This window comes from Primulina huaijiensis, unplaced genomic scaffold (genome assembly GCF_012295235.1).
Source record: "Primulina huaijiensis isolate GDHJ02 unplaced genomic scaffold, ASM1229523v2 scaffold14403, whole genome shotgun sequence".
Classification (NCBI taxonomy): domain Eukaryota; kingdom Viridiplantae; phylum Streptophyta; class Magnoliopsida; order Lamiales; family Gesneriaceae; genus Primulina; species Primulina huaijiensis.
In genome coordinates this window covers 156264-179054 of record NW_027342931.1, presented here as the reverse complement: position 1 = coordinate 179054, position 22791 = coordinate 156264, and the positions used below count along the sequence as shown (strand labels likewise).

General features: G+C 34.1%; 5 protein-coding genes across 5 annotated transcripts in view; 3 read left to right on the top strand and 2 right to left on the bottom strand.

The window, feature by feature from the left end:
- Positions 1–241: 241 nt before the first annotated feature.
- LOC140965783 (large ribosomal subunit protein uL23-like) lies at positions 242–2527 on the bottom strand. The gene is made up of 4 exons (XM_073425966.1): positions 2420–2527; positions 2279–2309; positions 1233–1599; positions 242–431 (listed from the first exon to the last, which is right to left on the bottom strand). Exons 2-4 carry the CDS (start codon positions 2292–2294, stop codon positions 347–349), a joined length of 468 nt encoding a protein of 155 aa, XP_073282067.1. The 5' UTR covers positions 2295–2309; positions 2420–2527; the 3' UTR covers positions 242–346.
- Positions 2528–3824: 1297 nt separating this feature from the next.
- Positions 3825–6085, top strand: LOC140965826 (uncharacterized). The gene is made up of 3 exons (XM_073426027.1): positions 3825–4000; positions 4185–4290; positions 4864–6085. The coding sequence occupies exons 1-3, from the start codon at positions 3965–3967 to the stop codon at positions 5010–5012; spliced, it is 291 nt and encodes a 96-aa protein (XP_073282128.1). The 5' UTR covers positions 3825–3964; the 3' UTR covers positions 5013–6085.
- A 1188-nt stretch (positions 6086–7273) lies between these two features.
- Positions 7274–9344, top strand: LOC140965829 (exocyst complex component EXO70H1-like). Its single transcript, XM_073426034.1, has one exon. The coding sequence runs from the start codon at positions 7441–7443 to the stop codon at positions 9034–9036; it is 1596 nt and encodes a 531-aa protein (XP_073282135.1). The 5' UTR covers positions 7274–7440; the 3' UTR covers positions 9037–9344.
- Positions 9345–14815: 5471 nt separating this feature from the next.
- LOC140965802 (ankyrin repeat-containing protein At5g02620-like) lies at positions 14816–17814 on the top strand. The gene is made up of 3 exons (XM_073425996.1): positions 14816–15696; positions 15931–16340; positions 16808–17814. The coding sequence occupies exons 1-3, from the start codon at positions 15363–15365 to the stop codon at positions 17690–17692; spliced, it is 1629 nt and encodes a 542-aa protein (XP_073282097.1). The 5' UTR covers positions 14816–15362; the 3' UTR covers positions 17693–17814.
- Positions 17815–19120: 1306 nt separating this feature from the next.
- LOC140965789 (uncharacterized) overlaps positions 19121–22791 on the bottom strand; it is a 12430-nt gene continuing 8759 nt past the window's right edge. Inside the window, exons 13-18 of the mRNA XM_073425970.1 lie at positions 20937–21067; positions 20712–20778; positions 20527–20600; positions 20363–20462; positions 20134–20204; positions 19121–19866 (exon numbers count right to left, since the gene is read on the bottom strand). Of these exons, the coding sequence (XP_073282071.1) occupies positions 19506–19866; positions 20134–20204; positions 20363–20462; positions 20527–20600; positions 20712–20778; positions 20937–21067 (804 nt within the window). The 3' untranslated portion in view covers positions 19121–19505. The remainder of the gene's footprint in view (positions 19867–20133; positions 20205–20362; positions 20463–20526; positions 20601–20711; positions 20779–20936; positions 21068–22791) is intronic.

Here is a 22791-nt window from a genome sequence, read left to right as displayed (position 1 = left end):
CTCGAGTATTTAAGACAGCACAAATTGTACAATTTATTGTTTAGTGTCTATACAATATATTGTTACATGCAACAGAGTTTATGATGCTTTGTATAGAAAAATTAAATTCATAAAATATTTATATATAGTATAACACTTTATCATCATCACTAAAGAAGTAAGGATCCTAAAACATAAGAAATAATCATAAAAACTAATCGAAGGTTAACACAAAAGTTGCCATACCTGATTATCCAAAGTCTAAAAGAAAACAATATACAGTTCTGCATTAAAATTCACATAATTCAAAGTGTCCAATCCGTTGAACAAACGAAGACACAAAACTTGGGGGAGACTCGGTGATTGTTTAGATAATCCCAATTTTGTTGGCGACATCCAAAGCATCGTAATCAGGAGTCAATCTAACATATGCCTTCTTGGTTCCGTCCGGCCTGAAAGAAAGGAAAAAACCAATCATGAGATGTTGCCTTTGCTCGTTTACAAAAGCCAGGCAATAAGTAGATGGCAACATACAAGAAAATCTTCTATGCAAATCATTAGGCGAGTCATAATTTTATCGAAAACCAAAATATTATGCAAAGTGGAGTAAAACTAGTCAGGGAGTTTAGAATTAGGAAATGAAAGATTAACACAGATGCAAACATTTAAAAGGTGGCCCACTCCGTATTCCATAACTCACAAACTATACTTCTGTGCCAAAGACTATCAATCTACAAGATTAGTGATTAAGGTATGAACCATGATTCCCTTAATGCATTTGACAATTATATCATGAAAACAGGGCCTCTTGATTTTTATCAGCCAAGGATTGTCTATCCACAAAATAAAATTGATGATTAATGCAGCAATCATAAACCATAACTACGTTACAGCATTCAAAAGATGATTCTCAAACCAAATCCCTATTTTCTGGTATTGTACCGATTGATTTCAAACTTAGGCAATTTAGAAATAAGAACACATTTTCCATAGGCGTTGGTATATTTATCTCAGCGAACCTATTTTTGAAAGGTTCTCAGCAAGAATTATGCCAGTAATTCTCAGACAACCTATGATGAACTTAACTTATATCAAAGGCAGGTAAACTTCAGATACATTCAAAACCATGGGTGTATTATAATATGATGAAACAATCACAGAACAAGTATGAGAACACTGATTCTTCGATTAGAGGTTACATGAAAAACTGCAAAAGCTGAAGCAAGCACGAAAACAATCAAATCCGTAAGTACCTGATAAGAGTGTTGACTTTCTTGCTCTGAATGTCGTACATTTTCTTGACTGCATCCTTGATCTTTTTCTTGTCAGCACGAATGTCAACAATGAAAACAAGAGTGTTGTTGTCTTCAATTTTCTTCATTGCAGACTCGGTGGTGAGTGGATATTTCAAAATCTGGTAATGATCAAGCTTGTTGCGGGGAGGGGCACTAATGCGAGGATATTTGGGATTTCTGTCGTTCTTCAACGTTCTTGGTCGATGAAATGTAACTTTTGTGCGTATCTTCTTCGACTTCTTCTTAAATGTTATTGAACCTGATTTTACAGCCTTCGAAGTTTTCAAGGCCTGAGCCTTTGGGTCTGGCTTTTTCGCTTGATCAGCTGCAAATGAATGCAAAGGTAAAAATATTAACAAAAAACAGATATCCTCAACACTCCGTAAAGTTAATATCAGAACGCTCAAGATATAACATCCAAATTAAAGCATAACAATTAATCTTCGATATAAAAAGCACAACCTGTAAATGCTACGTAAAGCCACTGAGATCAAACTGATGTGGCGTATTATTTTTTTCATTACTAAATATGCACAAGAACAGGAGACCAATATTATTGGTCTCAGGACCCAATAAAGGTTGACGGTTTCACTGGTAAATGCACAATTTCAAGTCGGTGGCTGTTTTCGAAATAGCATAACAGATACACAATCAATAAATGTTAAAGACCCAGTTCTTAGTTCCTAAAAAAGCCAACTTCATGGGGGTTACTAAACCAAAAGTTAACATTCTCAATAATCATTGAAACTTTGAGGACAAATACAAATCGATATGTAGCATGAACTAGGCATGCGGCAAACATCTGAAATGAGCATTTCAAATATCTACTAGCTGGCCTTCCATAATATTTAATACAAACACCAACCAATTTATAGGAACCTGAAACGAAGAAATATATTACAGTAATCCTGGTAAATACAGCGGACAAAAAATTGAAGCTTACATGTTTACAATTCATACTCTTAAGGGAAACAGTCATTCATTGAACCTGGATATAGACGTACCTTTAGCGGGGGCCATTTAGCGACGCCTTACCTGCAAAATCAATCGACCGATTAACCCAGAATTCGTAAATCAGCTTAAAATCAGATGCGTGGAGCAGAAAAATTCGAATTCGAAATAAATGTGCAAGCGAGAGAGTATACCTGAACTCCGGAGAGTAGCGATTTTAGGGTTTCTGGAGGCGGAGTCGAATCGAGGGTTTTTTTTACTACTGAGGCACGAGCTGTCCACTGACTTAAAATTGATTGTTTTAAATCTTTATAATAATTTCTGCTGAAAATATTTATTAATAATGTTAACTGTAAATAATAAAATATTTATTTACCATCTCAACTCCTTAACTTTTTTGGGTCCCTAATAGATACATATTGTTGAAATTATAGAATAAATCTATAAATTTTGGGTATTAATAAATTTTAATTGAATATGCTATTTATGACATATATAAGACATGTAAATTAAAACAATTGATATATGTGATACTCATCTATTAGATGTGTTGAAACATATACAAATTGTATATGTGTATATATAGAGTGACAATGAGATGAACAATGTGAGTAAGCAACATATCAGAACTATGTCTATATATATATATAGAACATATAACTACAAAATTTGAAACATTTAGGATATATATCTTAATAATATTTTCGCAATTAAGTTTAAGTAAATCACATAGATGATTTGTACATATAGATGTTTAAATTATTTTAACATTAATTTACAATATTTGATTTGGTCATAAAATTCATCTACAAGAATTTAAGATACATCTCGAATAGTTGTATCACCTAGTGTGTGTATTTNATATATAATAGAAAAAAACATTGATTATATTTTCATTTTTGGAAGCTAAATTATTAAAGAAAAAATTTCAAAAAAGAAGAAAAAATAGCTATAAAATATGTTGTTTATTGAACGGCAGAGGAGTGAGCAAAGCCGTCACGGCAATTCCACAAAGGTTTTATATTAATAATAACTCGTAAATAATAATCCACCGTCTCTTGATTTGGACCTCCATAAAATACATGTGCTTATGTACAATGGGCCCACTATTCACGTGAAGTGACTAAATTCTATACATATCAACTAAAGAGCGGCTGGGGTGCTTAAGTACTATAATCCACCCTAATCTCCTCTCAACCAATCAGCTACCGCCTTCCACGTGGGGCTATCGAACCCCGATACTATCGACAACACCATCGTTGGATTACGTGGATCCATGATGTCCGTCGCTATCTATTTTCGAGCAACAAAAATTCACTGACAAAAACCTAGAAATAACTAATAAGCTTTTAAAATAAAAATCTATTTGAAAACCATTTTTATAAATTTATTTTCTTGAAGATATAAATATTATATACCTGTCCTGACATCAAAATCACAAATTTTAAATTCGAAATTCAATCGTAACAAAACATTCTACCATAGTACACATGAAACTGTTTACATTAACATATAATATAATAATGTCAACATCATCGTTCTTTGTTTGTTTTAATATTCGAACGTTTTCAACGTCTGGGGTTCCATTAATGAAGGTTTTTGGAGCTATTTTAATTTCTGCAAGTGCCATATCATTCATTTCCCATTTTTCAAAGTCCTCTCCACCGAACCTACCTACCCACCTACCCACCCACCCTCTAATTTCTTTCTCAATATTTTCAAGAACACCGATCGATCATATGGCATCTGGCTCTTCTACTCAATACATCCACACGGTAAAACNTATATTCGAACTCGATTGCAGTTAAGAGATCGATAATCGAATACGAGGATGTAAAAAATTTCATATTTATGGCGAACAAATTAAATGATACTGAAATTTTTTTAGTACTACGATGTTTGTTGCAAATAATGGTTTTAAATTGTGGATAAAATTGATTGGGGGTGAAATTAAAACAGGTACAACACTTGATAGAGAAGTGCATAACGTTCAACATGAGCAAAGAGGAATGCATGGAAGCACTCTCCAAACATGCAAATATCCAGCCAGTTATTACTTCCACAGGTTAGTGATGATTCACTAAAAGACACATGTGGTCAAGTCTTGCGAGCACATTATATGGCCCCCTAGCTAGGTGGTGAGAAATCGATTCTCGATTAGTATCTAGCTACCTCGTATCTGTATGTCAGTCAAGTTTCTAGAGAAATATATTAACAATCTTATAAAAGAATTTATATCATTTTGAATTCTTGACGTGAACTTCACTTTAGTTTTGTAAATTGTTAAAATGAGGTTTTCATCTAGTAATTTGACTTTTTTTATTTGGTAGTTTTTTTGTCTGAAGCCACTGAATCTACTAAACATTTCTTATTTGACACTGATACTATAATATGTGGTGAGAATAAAACTTATATTACGTATTAAAATCTAAGAAGACCAAAAACAACAATTTTTTCCCCATTGTAAAGTTTGCCTTATTTTTTCATTTTTTAATAAAATTTAATATGTGTAGTATATGCTTTATTCTTATTACATGAACTATATATGATAGAATCGGTGTAAAATAAGCAATATTCGAAACAGATTTGGACTTGTTAATAATCTATATTATTTGTGATTGTATTTAAAATATTGTAGTGTGGAAGGAGCTCGAGAAAGAGAATAAAGAGTTCTTTGAAGCCTACAACAAGAATAGAGAGGAGAAAGCAACTGAATTAACAGAGACAACTCAAAGACTCCAGAAAATACAATTGGATTCTTCCGAGAAAGATTCAAATGATGGCTAATTATCAGTAGAGTACATTATTTTGGACGCTAGGCTATGTTTTTTTTTTTTTTTTTTTCATATGATGGACACATGCATGCTGGCTAGATAGCTAATATCATGGCGATATTCGACAAAATTATATATAGGTTGTGAATTAAAGAAAATAAAAACCCAAATTTCATTGAAAACGAGAGAAGTTTTTAGTTCGATTCCTTTCTTCGATTTAGGTGATAAATTTCGTATATATAACGTAATTTGATTTTTTCGTTTTCTATCTTTTTTTTCACGTTTTTACGGATAAAAGTTGACTATGATCTACAAGGGCCGGCTTGAATGCAAAATATTCAAAATTTTAATGATTAATATCGATGGGAAACTCTCATATCTTCGATCAGTCCCTTCTGTTTCTGTAAATTCGGCGGTATATGAAGTATTGTGTGGTAGGAATAAAAGAGTAACACGGGAGGCGGGAGATGCATGAGAATGACAGTTTCATGTTCAATGTTTTCTTGTGCCACACAGCCTACGTTCGAATTGGTTTGATAAAATATGTGAGGCGTCACGTTTTGAGTAATCTTCATCATCTTCTTCTTCCCTAATATTGTTTGGGTGATTTTCGTTGAAAATTTGTGGGAACTTGTAAAGATGAAACCGGTAATTAATATGTCAGCTGTGATCATCTGCGTGGAAAGTTATCATTACAGTTATTGGAAATTGAAATTAGAAACAAAAAGATTGTATTGTTTTTAGATATTAAAGTAAGCTTTTTGAAATTTTGTGTTGGTGGAAAAGCTAGTCATCTATGGAAATAATAGCGTATAGTAGCTCTAAATCAAAGCTTGGATTGGTGCGACTACTGCATGACTTCCAACATACTAGAACGAAGCAACAGCCAAGACTCCTGGACGCGAGACAGCTATCGCTAAAAGAATGGGCTGCGCCACCCCAAGGAACTCTGCAACTTGACGTCGATGCATGCTTGTGTGAATGACCAACTTAATCAATATGGCGTTGGTGGTGTACCGGTGAGGGACTCCAATGGCAAAAATTACATTGCTCGTTTTGCTCCTTTGTCCCCCTCCCCGTTTACTTGTGAGTGTGGGAATTTTCCTATTTGGTTGGAATTATTGTAATTGAACATTTCTCTACTTAATAAAAATTACGATTTACCCATTAAAAAATGATGTTTAAAAATTGGTTACATGTTATCACTCATCTGATATCAAAGTCTCAAATTTAAGACGAGGTCTCGAGTTCGATATTCAATTCTAACAATCTCCCCATCTAAAAAAATTGACTTCCTAATAAAAATTTACATGCTCCGACTCTTATATATCGAAAGATTTCATTTTTTTAGAAAAAAAATAGATCAAATTTTTTTTTATTATTATTTTTGGTTTGTACTTGATATCAGAATCGACGAAATTTTTTTTTCAAATACTACTGTGAATCAAGTTGACACCCAAAGCGACCTACTCGAAAAGGATTCTACGAATATATATGTTTCCCATCTTCCAAATTAAACTATATAATTTACCAACATTTTCAAGGGATTTTGAAAAATATAATGACAATTAAAAAAAAAATCATTAATTTTTGTCGGTTTCTTGTCTGCGCCTCAGTAATTATCAGACGTTGAATTATATTTTTTCAACAAAATATACACAATTATTTAATTTGTTTTTGAAACCATTGCCTGCTTGATTTCTAATAGCTCCCTCCATCCCTAATAATGAATAATGATCGTAAAAACAAACTTGATTTCAAAGACATTACACATTATAAATCCAACTAAATCTTGTATTTTATTATTCTTAATATATCAATCATAACCATGTATTTTTCAAGTTTTGGAAATTTTAATATATTTTTTTCATCTAGTGTTTTGTTCTAATTTTTGAATTGCTGTCCGCAGTAGCTGAGGAAAATTAATTACCAATAAAAAAGGACTCGATTGTTTCATTTGGAAGCATATAGAAATATATAAAATAATCGAATCGAACACATTAACTTGCCTTCACGGAACTTGTTCACGACTTTTTTAACGAACTGCATCGAAAATTCTTGCTTGGAGTCGCAACATGAGAGTTGTCAACGCTCAAAAGCGTGCGTACGCATGCATCAAGAAACGCGACAAAGACTCATGGGGATAGCAGCAAGCTTTGCAAGAATAGGTTGGTCAACTTTTTATTTTTTATTTTTTATTTTTTATTTTAACTAATATTAATTTAATAATTACATATCTTAAGTGTAGCCAAAGCACACAAATAACGTATTCCCCCGCGTCAACACTGGCAAGCAACATTTTTGGAAACTTCCAATCCCCAAGCCTTTATATATAACCGACCCTTCACTCCTGAAACCCAACACACCCAAACCAGTTTACTCTCAAAATCTCCTTCCCAAATTCCAATCCTTTCCCGAAATCAAGACTCCGAAGATCGAGGATGCCGAGAAAAGGCATGAGGAGCTTATTGTTTTCGCCAAAATCTTCTTCTCCTGCGGCCTCTCCGTCTTCTGATCAATTCTCTTCTCTTTCGCGGTATGGATTTTCGCCGGCTCGCCCGAGTTTCTACGACTCGGTGATGGCTCGGACGCTGGATATGGTGGAGCCGATGATCGTTAAATGGGACATTGAAGCAACTGGTTTCGGGCGAGTTACTTCTCTGTTCTATGATAATAGAAAAGAGGCCAAGGATTTCATCAAATGCGTCAAAATTTTGCACAGGGGAATGCAATATCTGATCACCGAGGATTCCAAGTCTGAGAAATTGATTCGCGCGCAGAATTTGATGCAGATTGCTATGAAGAGGCTGCAGAAGGAGTTTTACCAGATTTTGTCCTTGAATCGGGCCCATTTGGATCCGGATTCGGTCTCTATTCGGTCTTCTCGCACCTCGATCGAATCCAGTGTCTCAGATTACGAGGACGATTACGATGATGATAATGGTGACGACGCCAGGGTTGTGAATGAGTCGATATATGAAGTTGAAGATGTCTCGACTGCAGTGCTTGCGGATTTGAGATTGATTGCTGAGTGCATGATTTCGTCTGGTTACACGAAAGAATGCTTGAAAATATACAAAATTCTTCGCAAATCTATTGTTGATGAAGGAATTTACAAGCTCGGTGTGGAAAAATTTACTTTTTCTCAAATTCAGAAAATGGATTGGGAAGCTCTGGAGTTGAGGATCAAGAATTGGCTTAACGCCGTGAGAACTGCAGTGAAAACTCTCTTCAATGGAGAGAAAATTCTCTGCGATTACGTGTTCGCGAATTCAGATTCAATCCGAGAGTCCTGCTTCGCAGAGATCACGAGAGAAGGAGCTATGATTCTGTTCGGGTTTCCGGAAGATGTAGCAAAAACCTCCAAAATAGCGCCGGAAAAAGTGTTCCGCCTCCTCGACATGTACACCGGGATCTCCGACCAGTGGTCGGAGATCGACTCAATTTTCTCATCCGAAGCAACGGCGAGTATCAAACAACAGGCGCTCACGTCGCTCATATGGATCGGCCAATTCGTTCGAACCTCGTTCAGTGACTTGGAATCAGCCGTATCAAAAAGGTCATATAAATTGCCGACCACCGGCGCGGGGATTCACAATCTGACGACTGAAGTGATGAATTATCTAACCATCCTCTCCGATTACAGCAGTGTTTTAACCGACATCTTCTCCGACGAGCCGCCTCCCATTAAATTCTCCTTGCAAGAATCATATCTCGGACTCTCGGACTTCGACACAACTCCGGCGCCGACGATTTCTCGGAAATTGGCTTGGCTTATTTCAGTCCTCCTCCTCAAACTTGATGCCGAAGCGAAGACCTACAAAGACATTTCTCTGTCTCGCCTATACCTGGCCAACAATCTTCAACACGTGGTCGTCAAAGTCCGAACCTCGAACCTGAAATATCTCCTCGGCGAGGTTTGGTTCACAAAGCACGAAACTAAGATTAAAGACTTCGCCGAGAACTATGAACGGCTAGGATGGAGCCACGTCGTCGACACACTCCGCATCGAAGCTTCGGATGTCGTGACGTCTTAAAAAGTCAAAGAAATATTCAAGACATTAAAGTCCTTTGACCAAGCGTATAAAAACAATCTGAGTGAGTAGTACCTGATAGCCAACTCCGATATGATATTAAGGTATCTATCGCAAGAAAGGTATTTCGACGATATCGCGAGTTTTACAATACTCGTTCTTCGACAATACGGAGAAAGGGTAGTATGGTTAGTAGTCAGATTTAACCCCGACAATGTTGGGCATCACTTGTCCGATTTGTTCTTCGGGAGTGTTGGGCCAGGTCGTTTTTCGTCAATTGTGTCGTCAGAGTCCAGATTAACTGCAACATCCGCACGACTTGGTTCAAAATTCTGAAATATATATATATCCATAGGTTTGAAAGATTCAATCTAATTTTCTCTTGAAAACAAGAGAGAAAAACATATTTTTATTTATTATTTTGAATCGCAAATATGATTTTTGGTATTTATCTATGAATGTGGTGGTGATTCAAATAAAACTTTTTTTTACTGGATGTGGAATGATTTACATATGAAAATTATATGGGGTTTTATTTTTTAAAAAGATTAATGATGGCTCGAACTCTGGATTGCTGTTTTAGTGGATTTGTCTTCGATCATTATTAACGAAGGACTGGAAACGCAAACAGGTAAGAAGTCACAAACAATTATTCTAAAAACCCACCCGAGTTGTCCGCAAAATATGTGTGAAATAAGTGAACACGTGATATACAAAATTAATGTATTCACATGCAATTTCAGGAGATGTGCGACAAAGTAACCATCAAATGAAATCATGACATTCTCTAGTTCTTCTTTAATCTTAATAAATTCTTATTTGAATATGTTGTTCTACAATATTTATGAAGAGTTTTGTTTTTCTATATTAAGAGAGTGTGTGTTCTCTTTGAAAACACGATAAGTGATTGTACATCATAAAATATTATAATGGAATTCTTTCATCTTGTCTTGATTTTTTATCCTAATAATTTTTAGGAGTTTTCTATGTAAGTTTTGACGTCCAATTTTATCTTTTATTTTCATATTTATATATCAAGATTCTGCACATGAGACCAACAAGTGGTACTAGAGCCTTGATTTAAAATTTCTTAAAATTATGATAATGTTATGTGATTGCAACCTTGACTGATCTTCCACGTCAAAAAATATTTTATTGATATTTTTTTATTAAGGCGATGTTATTATTTCGAGTCTACTAAATTATTGTAGACATAATAACGGATAAGTACGAGATAACAATGTTCAATTAGAACAATTTTATGTTGTCGAAAATAAAGATACAATAGAATTATTTGGTGGCTATTGGAGATAGATGGAAGGAAAAGACGGACGATGGAAAGTCATTGGTAACATATGAGTCTATATTTAATGCCAAAAAATTAAATTAAATTAAGAAAATCCACCTAAACTGCATGAAAATCTTCTTGAATACTAGATATTAATTATTTAACTAAGTTGACAGTTAAATTAATATTTCTAATGATATTTTTGAATTAGCTATGATTTTTTTCCAAGGGTGATGGTTTTGATTTGAATTTCGGTAGAAGATATCCGAGCACGAAGGAAAATTAAATTTTTTTAAATTTACAAGGAAAATCCTTGAGATAAAGACAAAAACTTGTGTGAGACGGTCTCATGGGTCGTATTTGTGAGAAAGATCTCTTATTTGGGTAATCCATGAAAAAGTATTATTTTTTATGCTAAGAGTATTACTTTTTATTGTGAATATGGGTAGGGTTGACCCGTCTCACAGATTAAGATCCGTGAGACGGTCTCACATGATACACACTCAAAGATAAATGGGATCTTTTAATATTTTTGGGATATGAGAAATATTTTAAAAGAGGGTATTTTTATTTAGACTTTCAACACTTTTATTTTAAGTTTTAACCTTTTTAAATGTGAGGTTAGCACGGGCGGAGTTAAATATTTGTTTACCCAGGTTGGCCCAATTTTATTTTTTTTTAATGTATATGTAAATTTTATATAATTTTTGAATAATATGATATTAGCTTTGGTAGATCAATTTAAAATATTAAAAGATTTTAGAGTATAAAATTCCAGCCCGGACAAAGCCATATTTCTGGTTCCGCCACTGATCAGGTTAGCATATTAAATAAAAAGAAGAAAAGAGAAAACCCAATTTTAAGAATTTTTGTAACACTTTTTAAACTAACTGCCACTTTTAAGTGTTTTCTAGAAATTTAAAAGTCTGAAAAAAAATATAAAAGAAGCTCAAAACCCTCCCCAACCCCACTTTCACGATAAAACATCATAGGGATAGAGAGGAGGGTTGTGGCTGCTAGGGTTTCTTTTGGAGTTCGAAAATTCTAATTTATAGGTAAGTTTGGATCGTTCTCCAGGCATTTTTCGACCACCGGATTATCTTCGAACTATGGCAAAAACTTGTGTGAGACGGTCTCACATGAGACCTACTCTCGAACTATATTCGATCCAAAACAAGACAAATATTATATATATTATAGATATGTAATTTGTAGAAAATAATTTGTGAATATTTGAATTAAAAAATTTGATATTAATTTATAATAAATAATGTGTGAATATTTGAATTTATAAATATTAGTATTTTAGTAAAAGTTAATTAATATCAAAATATTGATCAATGATCACAAATCCATACCAAAAATATAAGAATTTTTTTCTTAATATAATATTATATAATTGATTCTGAAGACGATGTATAGCAACTCTTAAAGACGAGTCTAAAACCAACCATTCATTTGGAGAAGTTAATTAATGAATGATAAATATTTTGAAATCTATTTCAACCAATTAATTTCTATTGGTTGCAGAAATAAATTGTAATTAAGGTTTCCCTTAAATAATATCACGTACAATATTAAGTTTGTTAATTAATAGAAAGACAAATGGCTGAACTAAAACAATTAGTAAGAAAACTTGTGTGACAACTGATATGATTTCCATTACACATTTTTTAATTTTTTTAAATGTGATATTTTTTAATTTAATATTTATGGCAGTTCAGAATTTGTAAACAATGCGGGTACATTTTTCAAAATGTAATTTAATGTTCATTAAATTATATATTAATTATGAATTAAAGCCCAAGAAAATTGATTAACTCAAACAAATGGTAAAAACTTGGGTAGTCGAGGGATCTGCAAGTGGAGAGAAGTGGAAAAGAAGAAAACAAGACCAGGTCAAAGCAGTAGTTGCATGCAAGGAAGTGAAATATGAAATTTAATCGCAGCAATTTCAGCTTTGATATGAAAATTTATAGTTTTTAGTTGTAATTTAATATTTATAATTCTATTTTTCAGCAATTAATCTAGTTTATCCAGCTTTCAGAATTTTTTTTTTATTTTTTTTCAATTCTACATGATACAATATTCTATTCATGCATTTATTTTCTTTTACTTTCCATTATATTGGTTAAATTTCAGTTGCATTGCATCTAAAACTGAGGAGGTTAAAACAGACGACCGAATCGAAACTCACAATGTCCTAATAAAAGTTAGATTTTTGCATTCTTCTTATCATATTTTGGCATGATTCGTGTTATGTGAGCCAAACACATGCATATTAAATAACGAGAAATATTTAAATATTAATCTAAATATAAATTTTGAGATTACAGTCAAATGAAACAATATGCACGCTAACTTCAGATGTTGCTTTATTTTTATTACCCTTTTAAAAATCATGTATCGAGGAAAATGTCATAAAAACGAGAGTGAGAATAAATGTAATAATAATAATGAGAAAGCAGACATGTCAAACAAGCCACCTCGGTAGTGAACGAGGTAGCTGACAATTCAGAAATGCACCATTCGCGTCCATCAGATGGACTTTAAAATTCTTGAATGATGCATAGACAAGAAATATTCTGATTGCTTCCAGTCTTGCAATTGGTGTGGGACATCCCGCAAACTTGGTGGGTTGGACAAACCTCACCCCACCAAAATTTTAAAAATTTTAAACCATACATAAATTATTATAAATAATATATCTTTTATAATTCATCAAAAAAATAATCATATATATATAAATCATATAAATATTTAAAAATTCATCAATATATACAAAACATTATAAATCTTACATATTCAATCAAATATAATAAATAATATAAATAATTCAAAACTTATCAATCGTTCATAAATTATTTATAAACACACACGCCAATGAAAATATATAATAAAAACTTATAAAAAACTGATGGACTGACCTGTTCCGACCCACGGCCCAAATGGGCTGGACAGTGGAGGCGGGCCTACAAAAACGGACAACTAAATTAGTAACTCAATCCGGTTAATATCATTGAGAGATGGGTTGGCCAACAGACATGACCCGTTGGGTTTTATTATATTAAGTTTTAAAATTTGATTTTGATATAATAATTTTTAATTTTGTTCCGATTTTTGACTTGGTTTTCACATTTTTTTAAAATCGAAATCACTAAATCAACCAAACATTACATGACTCACACGACAAAAATAAAACATATATTATATATAATAAAATATATCTAAGCAAAAATAAAGAGAAATGATAAGTTTTTTCCTGTGATTTTGAAATATTGAGTGTTGTTTTAGTTTTCTAATTCGCTTTTGTTTTGATTTATTATAATGTGTGTAATATAAATTTATTTTCACTACATGAGCTATATAAGAAAACATCATTGTCAAATAAACAATATTCGATGTGTTTAGTAGTTTACTGCCAAAAATAAGCCAAAAAAATTATTAGATAAAAATCAAATATTAACAAATTATATTACTAAATCTTAGAACATGTTAACCGGGAGAAAATTGTAATTTTCATTACTTGGTCGATTATTCTTTTTTTTTTTTTTAAAAAAAAAAACTACTTTAATACAACTTACAATAAATGAAAAGTTTTTTTTGTTTTTTCCTAGATACGTTTTCCACACGTGGGGAGCCCACAGACCACAATCAGCAGGCATCCTTGACCTTGACTTTTATATTAACCACACGCGGGGAGACCACACAAATCAAATTCATTTCGGTATAAAAAATATAAGTTTAAAAATTTCAATGTATACATCAACTATTATACTTTAAAACAAGAGATATTTGTAAACAATAAATTAATTCAAATTATTCACTATGTCATGTGCCAATTTAATTTTTTTTTATAAAAACTATAACGTATTAAATAATTTTTATCTTAAAATATAAATTGATATTTTTTTAAAAAAAATAAAATGCGACATTTATATATAAAATATTTGAAATATTAATTTTTAAAATAATAGACTGGTCACATCATTATAATTAACTTTTTTCCTAATCATGTCACAATCAAGCTCTCATATAAAAATATAATCATGTTTTTTTTTACTGAAAAATATAATCATGATTAATCATCGGGTCGGTTTTCTTATGTATATTAATAAAAGATGCATACGTGTTGTATTTGTTATTATTAATTTTTATTTGATCAAATAATACTAAACAATTAAAACGAAATTATTTTTAGTTTAGAAGAGTTGTTCAATTTAAAAAAGAAATTTTGTTTAGATTTTTTTCTATGTAAAATATGAAGTGACTTGATGAAGTTTTTAAGGTAAGAAAGATAATTATAGAATTAAATATTTTGTGTATAATTAATAATATAGTATATATATATTCAATGTAATCTTTCATGCTATTTTGTAATGAAATGTATTTTTTTGATTTAATAATGGCACAATAAGCTTTAATTGCAGGAAGATTCCACTTGATTAACTAACATTAAGTGATACTTTATTAGTTTCCTCTCCCCAAAAAGTTTGCCAACTTCAAAAACATTCAATTTCAATTAAAAACAATTTCTTCTAAATTTCAGGTGAAATCTCTCGTGTCATCTGGTCTGGTCTAGTATTAACGATGCTTTTAGCCTTATTTATTGTGTTGGATAATTGATTGGTTTCTTTCCATGGATTAATATGCTGAAAAAGTTGAAAAAATGGACCTTTCTTTTTCAACATTTTGTTGCTGAAAAATTCGTAATTCTTGTTTCTGTAAATGATTGCTCAGCGTTGACTTAAATCCTTTAGCGTGTAAAGGGTTTTAGTGGAAATATGGAGTTAATCCATATAGGAGTGTGAACACCAATTGACATACCGATTCTGCCATATAACAGGAATCAGATTTTGCTCGTGCATTCTTAGTGGGTTTCTTTTCTTCCTTTTTTTTATTTATAAGTCTGAGTTTTTATGTAGATTTTTGGTTTCCACATGTGAAATTTGATCCGGGCTTGATTCCTAAAGGGTTAAAGGGGGAAAAAATGGGATTTTGACTGCAATAGGGACCTTGAAGTTTGGTTGATTAGTTTATAATGGAGGGTTTAGCTAGGCAACAAAGTTTCCATAAGAAGCAGATGAAGAAACAGTTTACTCGAAAACGAGATGATACCGCGTTACATTCGGCGACAAGAGCTGGGGATTTGGAAGTGGTTTTGGAGATACTTAGTAATAACGGGGGAGGTGAATTAAAAGAATTGTTGTCTAAAGAAAACCAATCGGGCGAAACGGCGCTTTATGTAGCTTCTGAATTTAACTATGTTGATCTGGTTAAGGAGCTGATAAAGTACTATGATGTTGGTTCTGCTTCAATCAAGGCTAAGAATGGGTACGATGCTTTTCATATCGCTGCCAAGGTTGGTGGATTGGGTAAGTGGTTCTTTCGTTTTTGTTAGAAATCGAACAATATTACTTACAATCACATATGATGTTATTAAATGATTGTATATATCACCTATATGGTAATGTAAACCAAGAGAGATTAAGTTTATAGAGTTTAAGGATTGCGTCTAGATCCCACGATGTTTGATTGGAAATGTTTGTATTACTTAGACCTAGTGTGTTGTTTAGTGTGTAATCTTGAAAATCTTTTTTTTATTACAGAAGTTCTAAAGGTCCTAATCGACGCCATTCCTCAACTTTTAGCAACGGTGGATCAATCAAATGCTACACCACTTCATACTGCTGCAGCACAAGGTCATCTTGAGGTGGTTGAGTTTCTGTTGGATAGAAATAGCAGTCTTGCCACCATATCAAGAAATAATGGTAAAACTGCCTTGCATTCTTCTGCACGAAACGGCCATCTCGAGGTGGTCAAGGCCATTTTAAGAAAAGAGAAAGGAATCGTGACATGGGTCGATAAGAAGGGACAGACAGCTCTTCATATGGCTGTCAAGGGAAGTAATGCTAATGTGGTTGATGAGCTTATCGCATCAGATGATACTTCACTTACCATTGTCGATGGAAAGGGAAATTCAGCTTTGCACATTGCCACGAGGAAGGGTCGACTGCAGGTATGATTAATTTTCACATGTCATCTCTTTCTATGTAAGAGCACCTTCCAAAAGGACATTGGGTTCCACGAATGTGTGTTCTATAAATTTGTCATAAAAAAAAAAGATGGTTCTCTATATTTTTGTATTTTTTCCCTCTGTTAAGTTTTATGTAAATTTTATCTTTCCAAAAATAACTGAAATGAAATTCTGGAAATAATGATTTGAACAAACTTTAAATTTGATACATACATAAAACAATAAAAGTAAAATTTGTTTATTCGATATTCTTTGTTTGCACGTCATTGCTCATGTAGTTTCAAGGAAGAAGGAATCAAGCTTATAGCAGAAGATATGAATCATAAAATCATATGAATAGTGTAGTTTCCAACCAGATTACTCCGACTGTAAATCTGTTCATTTCGAAGATGTTGTTCTTGGGTTACCTATGTGCACAATATAGCTCATTCTTAACCCAAACCGTGCAGATTGTTCAAACTCTATTGAAGCACAAACAGCTTAATAAAGATGCCATCAACAAATCTGGGGAGACTGCTTTTGATACAGCTGAAAAAACTGGGCATTTAGAGATTGTGAGTATCCTACAGGAGTATGGTGTTAAGAGTGCAAAGTCCTTAACGACTCAACAACCCAAAAATCCGGCCAGAGAGCTGAAACAAACTGTAAGCGACATAAAACATGAAGTTCGCGACCAGATCGAGCACACACGCCAAACTCGGAGAAAGGTTCGTGGTATAGCCAAAAGGCTCGGTAAAATGCAAACAGAAGGGCTCAACAATGCAATAACCTCAACAACTCTGGTTGCTGTTTTGATTGCCACGGTTGCTTTTGCTGCTATTTTTACTCTCCCCGGTCAGTATGCTGATAACCCGAAAGAAGTTCCTCCAGGATCTTCTATCGGAGAAGCAAACATTGCACCAAGACTCGAATTCTCGATTTTCTTGATATCTGACTCTCTGGCACTATTCATATCGTTAGCTGTTGTTGTCGTTCAGACATCTGTGGTAGTTGTTGAGAAGGAGGCGAAGAAACTAATGATGACAGTTATCAACAAGCTTATGTGGTTGGCTTGTGCTTTTATTTCTGTCGCCTTTCTTGCTGTATGTTACATCATTGTGGGGGATAAAGAAAGGTGGTTGGCTATTGGAATAACCGTTATAGGGACACTAATCATGGTTACGACCCTCGGGACATTGTGTTACTGGGTGATAATGCACCGCATTGAAGCTTCTAACTTGAGAAACCGCCGCTTGTCGGCAAGAAATAGTAGATCACAATCATGGTCCGTGTCGATGATTATGTCGGATGAGGAAATCCCGGAGGATGACTATAAGAAACTTTATGCACTGTGATTTTCATATGTTTAGGTTGTGTGATATGTTGTCTTTCAATATAAGGAACTGGATTGTAATTTTTCCTTTTTGGATTATAACTAGAATAAGGATTAGTATAGAATCAGAAACACTTGGTGACACTTTACTATCGAGTTAGCTCCTTGCGTTGATATGAACTTGGTGATTCATAGGTGCAGCACCATGTAAATTAGAGACACGAGAAATCCTTAATCTTACCTTTCAGTGGGATCTGTTATAGCTGACTATGATTTTTGTCGCAAAATGAATAAAAATTGTTTTATTTTTAAAAAATTTTCGGTTATTTTAAAAATTGTGTCTGTAATTCTTCTTCACGTGGTTTAGAATCATGAAACAAGTGCAGTGAACTAGCAAAGTTGTTTAGGAGGGAATAAGTGAGATCCACACCCGAGTGTTCGCTTTCAATAAATTGCAGATTCGATGAATGGATTTTCAGGATTGACTCTAGTGTCCCTTGAACAAATCTGGACATGAGTGGATCAAAGAAACGAGGGTCGACTCGAAAGTGCAGAAACGACTCTGTTAAGTCATTGGCACGCACCACTTACTCTCCAGTAATGAGAACTACTGTACCAACAAGTTGTTTGGGACCGAGCAACTTTGGCCCTTTATTCCATTTGGCTCTTCCTATTTCTACTTTCCAAGATTATCATATATAGGGGAGTCCTACTGTTCTATGTGGCCTAATATCGATAATAGATATGGTGGTTGTTGTACTGTTTAAAAAGTTCAACAATAGCTTTTTGTAGGTTTCCTGCTCTCATCCAACAATGGATATATAGCTAACTCACTCCACTTTCCAGTGTGTCTATCTATGTGACATTTGGATGATTGAACAATTCAAAATATTTGAATTACACTGTTACGTCAGAATACGAGACCATATTTTAAACCGGGGAGTTCCCATTCCCACCACGTGCAGCATACCTAAAACCTCCAATCTCTTGCCTAAACTTTACATGGATCGGTTTTACGTAGGTTCTTTTTGTGGGTTCATTTAGTTGATATAGTTCTTTTGGAAGTGTTGCATATAATTCTGAATTATTGAGTTCACTTCCATTAATGAACTGAATTTCAAGATAAAAACTAGTGCAAATAATTTGAAGTGTGTTGCAGAAAAAGACTTGATGAAACTTTATGGTCAAGAACAAAAATACTAGCTGGTTTCTTGTATTTTCTCCTAAAATTTAAATAATCAGAAGAAGCTACATTAGTGAACTGGTCCTACATTGCTAAAGGTGGCCATGAAAATACATGTGATAGGTTCTTAAAGTGTTCGATACTCTCACACATTAATTACAATAGGAACTTTAGAAGATTGGGTGCAAGAAGAACGTATCTATCCAATGAACCAACATGTCAGAAGGGATTGTTCTGAATTCCTTTTATAAGATACGACAGTTGATATATAAGATTCCAAACCACATTTCAAGAAAAAGATATTAACATCACTTTGAGATTCTAATTGTGCAGAATTGCACTTTGAGACAGCATTGTGGTCGTGGAAATATGCACAATCCACTTCAAAATGTAAAGCCCATTAATCATATTCTAGTTTCAGCTTATGAATAATATGATTTCAGTTTTGTATCACACATAAATACTATGTATTTACCTATCTCGTGTTTCCATCTTGTCTTGATGTTGTCTCGCAACACTTTTTGTCACTGGAGTGGGGACCTTGAACCATTAGATATGGATCATCATGGTTATCTAACAATTCACTCTTTGGTCCACCAGTGTCCCACGATCTGCAAGAAAAAGCTTGCATGCATGGTTCGGCCAAAGGTGACTAGATTTTGTTTGATTCTTGTACACTCTTTCTTGATTCCTTCTCAATCTTGTCATCAAATTCCCAGTCACAAATTCCGTCCATGGAGTTGTCTAATCCATGATCCTCAAGTTCCAATTCCAATTTCAAATTGGATAGCTGTTCTTCCGCATCTAACGACTTCCTCCCAAGAGGCTCAGGTTTGTCTTGTGGAGGCTGCCTCGGTGATAGAAAGGGAATTCTTGAGGCTTTCACCTTTGATGGTGTCTCGACACTGATCAACGAAGTATTTATTTCAAATGTCGGTCTCTCAATGGATTCGAATTCTTGTTTGATCAACTCAAGCGCGTCTAATAGTTCCTTGATTCTTGCATCACTTTTCCTAGAAAGAATGAGTCATGTTGTTTATTTCAGAAGTTAAAAATCACGAGCAGATCCTGCCATGATACTAGGGGGAGCAAATAATGTTAAAATTTTGTAAAGAATTTTTCTAGAGGTACTTGATTCGTTCCCTGAAAGTCCACTCAATCGTCACATCACCTCCCTCTCCCCAATATGGGATCCGCCCTCTTTTAAGTTATACCACTATGGCTATTAACGGTAGTACATTTTTCTACATTCATGAAACGTAGACATAAGTATAACTCACCTTGAAATCTCGTTATCTTGAGTAGGAAGTCGTTGCTTAATGTTTTCCACTACACTGAAGGCCGTTATGAACTGCAAGAACCAGATAGAGATCATTGAGACGAAAAAAAGAATATGGATGAAATTTGTTAACACCCATGCCAGAAACACTGATGAAATGAATGAGACATTTTCTGATGGATTGAACTCTTATATGTTTGTACAAGACTTGGACATGTGAGAATTTGTACCTTGGTTTCTATGGTCTGGTACTGTTCTTCGAGTCGTCTTCTTGGATCGGCTACATCTGTTTTTTCCTGTATAGAAGCTGGTGCATCTAACCTGGCACCACTATATATCAAAAGTGTTGATTTTTTTAACTGACACCTACTACACTTCCAAAGAGATAAAGTACCTGTATAACTTCTCCACGAGCTTAAAATTCTTCACGAGTTCCCGAATAGACGAAATGGAAGCTCCCAACTCTTCCTGAATAGTCAAGGAGGCACCGTACAAGTAAGAAAGCATTGGTGTCATGCCTATGGTCTAACCAGTCAACCATGAGTAGAATAGTTATGATATGGCCCTGATATTTGGTACCTTGTATGCAGATAGAAGGCTTATTGCCAAGTTTGCAAAGTACTCTTCGTGTCTCTCCAGTTCCTCACTGCCATAACAGGGTAAAAGAAAAAGTTCGTTGACTATCAACAGCAAAGAAGATTTAAGATTACACTTTTAAAAGAATAGTCAAAGTGAGTCCATATTCAAATGAAAATTAATGGGAACTCTAAATTTGAGGGAGTAGGACAGAAACAACAAACATACTTGACCAATTTATCCTTATGTTCAGAATATGAGGACTGGAAAGCCCAGCTAGTTTCAAGAAACTGGACAAATGTGTCGCAAACCTCTGCCTCTGCTCTGTATGAAGCAATAGCTCTTGAAAGCTCATCCTCCTAAATAGCATTATTTCTTAAGATAATAATCGATTACATAATTCAGCATGTTAGTTTTAATAAAACAACTTACTGTTGGGGAATTACACCTCCGAAGCGATGCCAACCACGATGATAATACCCAATAATTGCGGAATAAAATAATCAACAAGAACACAAAGATTTACGTGGTTCACCCAATATAGGCTACGTCCACGGAGCACTGCAACTTTTATAACTGGAAGAAATATTACAACAAGTGTATACACCAATACACTCAATATTTCTCACACTCCCAACCCGAGTATACCGAGAAAATAATTTCTCTAACTCACACAAAGAGAATTCCCGCACTCAAGAAAAAAATACACTCTTTTTTTTCTATGCACTCTCTTTTTATCAAAGCTAAAAAGCTTTTGATTTTTGGGATACAATAACTGAAGGAATTGAGCTCTATTTATAACTAAATTCCTTCATTCAATTTTGTAAATAAAGCGATGTGGGATTTGTTATTTTTAATATTTTAATTAATGTGGGACCCACGCACATTTATTAAAATCTCAACTAACAATTCTCTCACTTGAAGACTTGATTTCAATTACGTCTTCACATCATCATTGCAGCAGCTCTTATCTCCTCATTTATTCTTGCAGTCCAACTGAAATTGAACACAACTTCAGTTTGTCAATGGTTACCGTCTTCGTGAGCATATCGGCTGGATTTTTACTTCCAGGAATCTTCTCCAACATCAAGACTCCATCTTCTAGCACTGATCTGATGAAATGGTACCTAACATGTATATGCTTTGTTCTAGCATGATAAACATGATTTTTTGCTAAATGAATAGCACTCTGACTGTCACAGTGTAATGTGCTATCTTCAAGCTTCTGACCCAATTCCTCCAGAAAGGATTTCAACCATATCATCTCCTTGCTAGCTTATGTAACTGCAACATATTCAGCCTCAGTAGTCGAAAGCGCAACAATCTTTTGCAGCTTAGACACCCAGCTTACAACTGTACCACCTAATGTGAACACATATCCAGTAGTACTTTTCCTGCCATCCAGGTCACCACCCATATCGGCATCGACAAAACCCTGTAAGCCAAATTTTGATTTCCTGAAGCATAAAGAACAACTAGCAGTACCTTTCAAATACCTGAGAATCCACTTAACTGCTTCCCAGTGTTGTTTTCCTGGATTACTCATAAACCTGCTCATAACTCCCACTGCATGTGCTATGTCTGGTCTTGTACACACCATTGCATACATGAGGCTTCCGACAGCAGAAACATAAGGAACCTTATTCATATAAGCCTGCTCCTGCTCCGTCGATGGTGATTGTGCTTTGGTTAGTTTGAAATGACTAGCCAAAGGAGTACTCACAGATTTAGCTTCATCCATATTAAATCTGCTAACCACCTTTTTCACGTATTCTTCTTGTGATAACTTCAAGAATCCATTCACCCGGTCTCTGAAGATCCTCATTCCAAGGATTTGCTTTGCAGCACCCAAATTCTTCATGGCAAATTCCTTTGATAAATCTTTCTTGAGTTTATCAATTTCTTCCAGAAAAGCTCCAGCTATCAGCATATCATCTACATATAGCAGTAGTATGATATAAGAACCGTCAAACTTTTTCACATAACAGCAGTGATCAGCTTGACACCTTAGGAATCCATTTTCACTCATGAATCCATCAAACTTCTTGTACCACTGTCTTGGAGCTTGTTTGAGACCGTACAA

Bases quoted from the DNA above. Each gene is read 5' to 3' on its own strand.
- LOC140965783 (XM_073425966.1), bottom strand. The intron at 432-1,232 runs GTACTTACGGAT...CCTTTCTTTCAG, and splicing joins AAAGTCAACACTCTTATCAG to GCCGGACGGAACCAAGAAGG.
- LOC140965826 (XM_073426027.1), top strand. From the start codon at position 3,965: ATGGCATCTGGCTCTTCTACTCAATACATCCACACG. The intron at 4,291-4,863 runs GTTAGTGATGAT...AAAATATTGTAG, and splicing joins GCCAGTTATTACTTCCACAG to TGTGGAAGGAGCTCGAGAAA.
- LOC140965829 (XM_073426034.1), top strand. From the start codon at position 7,441: ATGCCGAGAAAAGGCATGAGGAGCTTATTGTTTTCGCCAAAATCTTCT.
- LOC140965802 (XM_073425996.1), top strand. From the start codon at position 15,363: ATGGAGGGTTTAGCTAGGCAACAAAGTTTCCATAAGAAGCAGATGAAG. The intron at 15,697-15,930 runs GTAAGTGGTTCT...TTTTTATTACAG, and splicing joins TGCCAAGGTTGGTGGATTGG to AAGTTCTAAAGGTCCTAATC. The intron at 16,341-16,807 runs GTATGATTAATT...CAAACCGTGCAG, and splicing joins CGAGGAAGGGTCGACTGCAG to ATTGTTCAAACTCTATTGAA.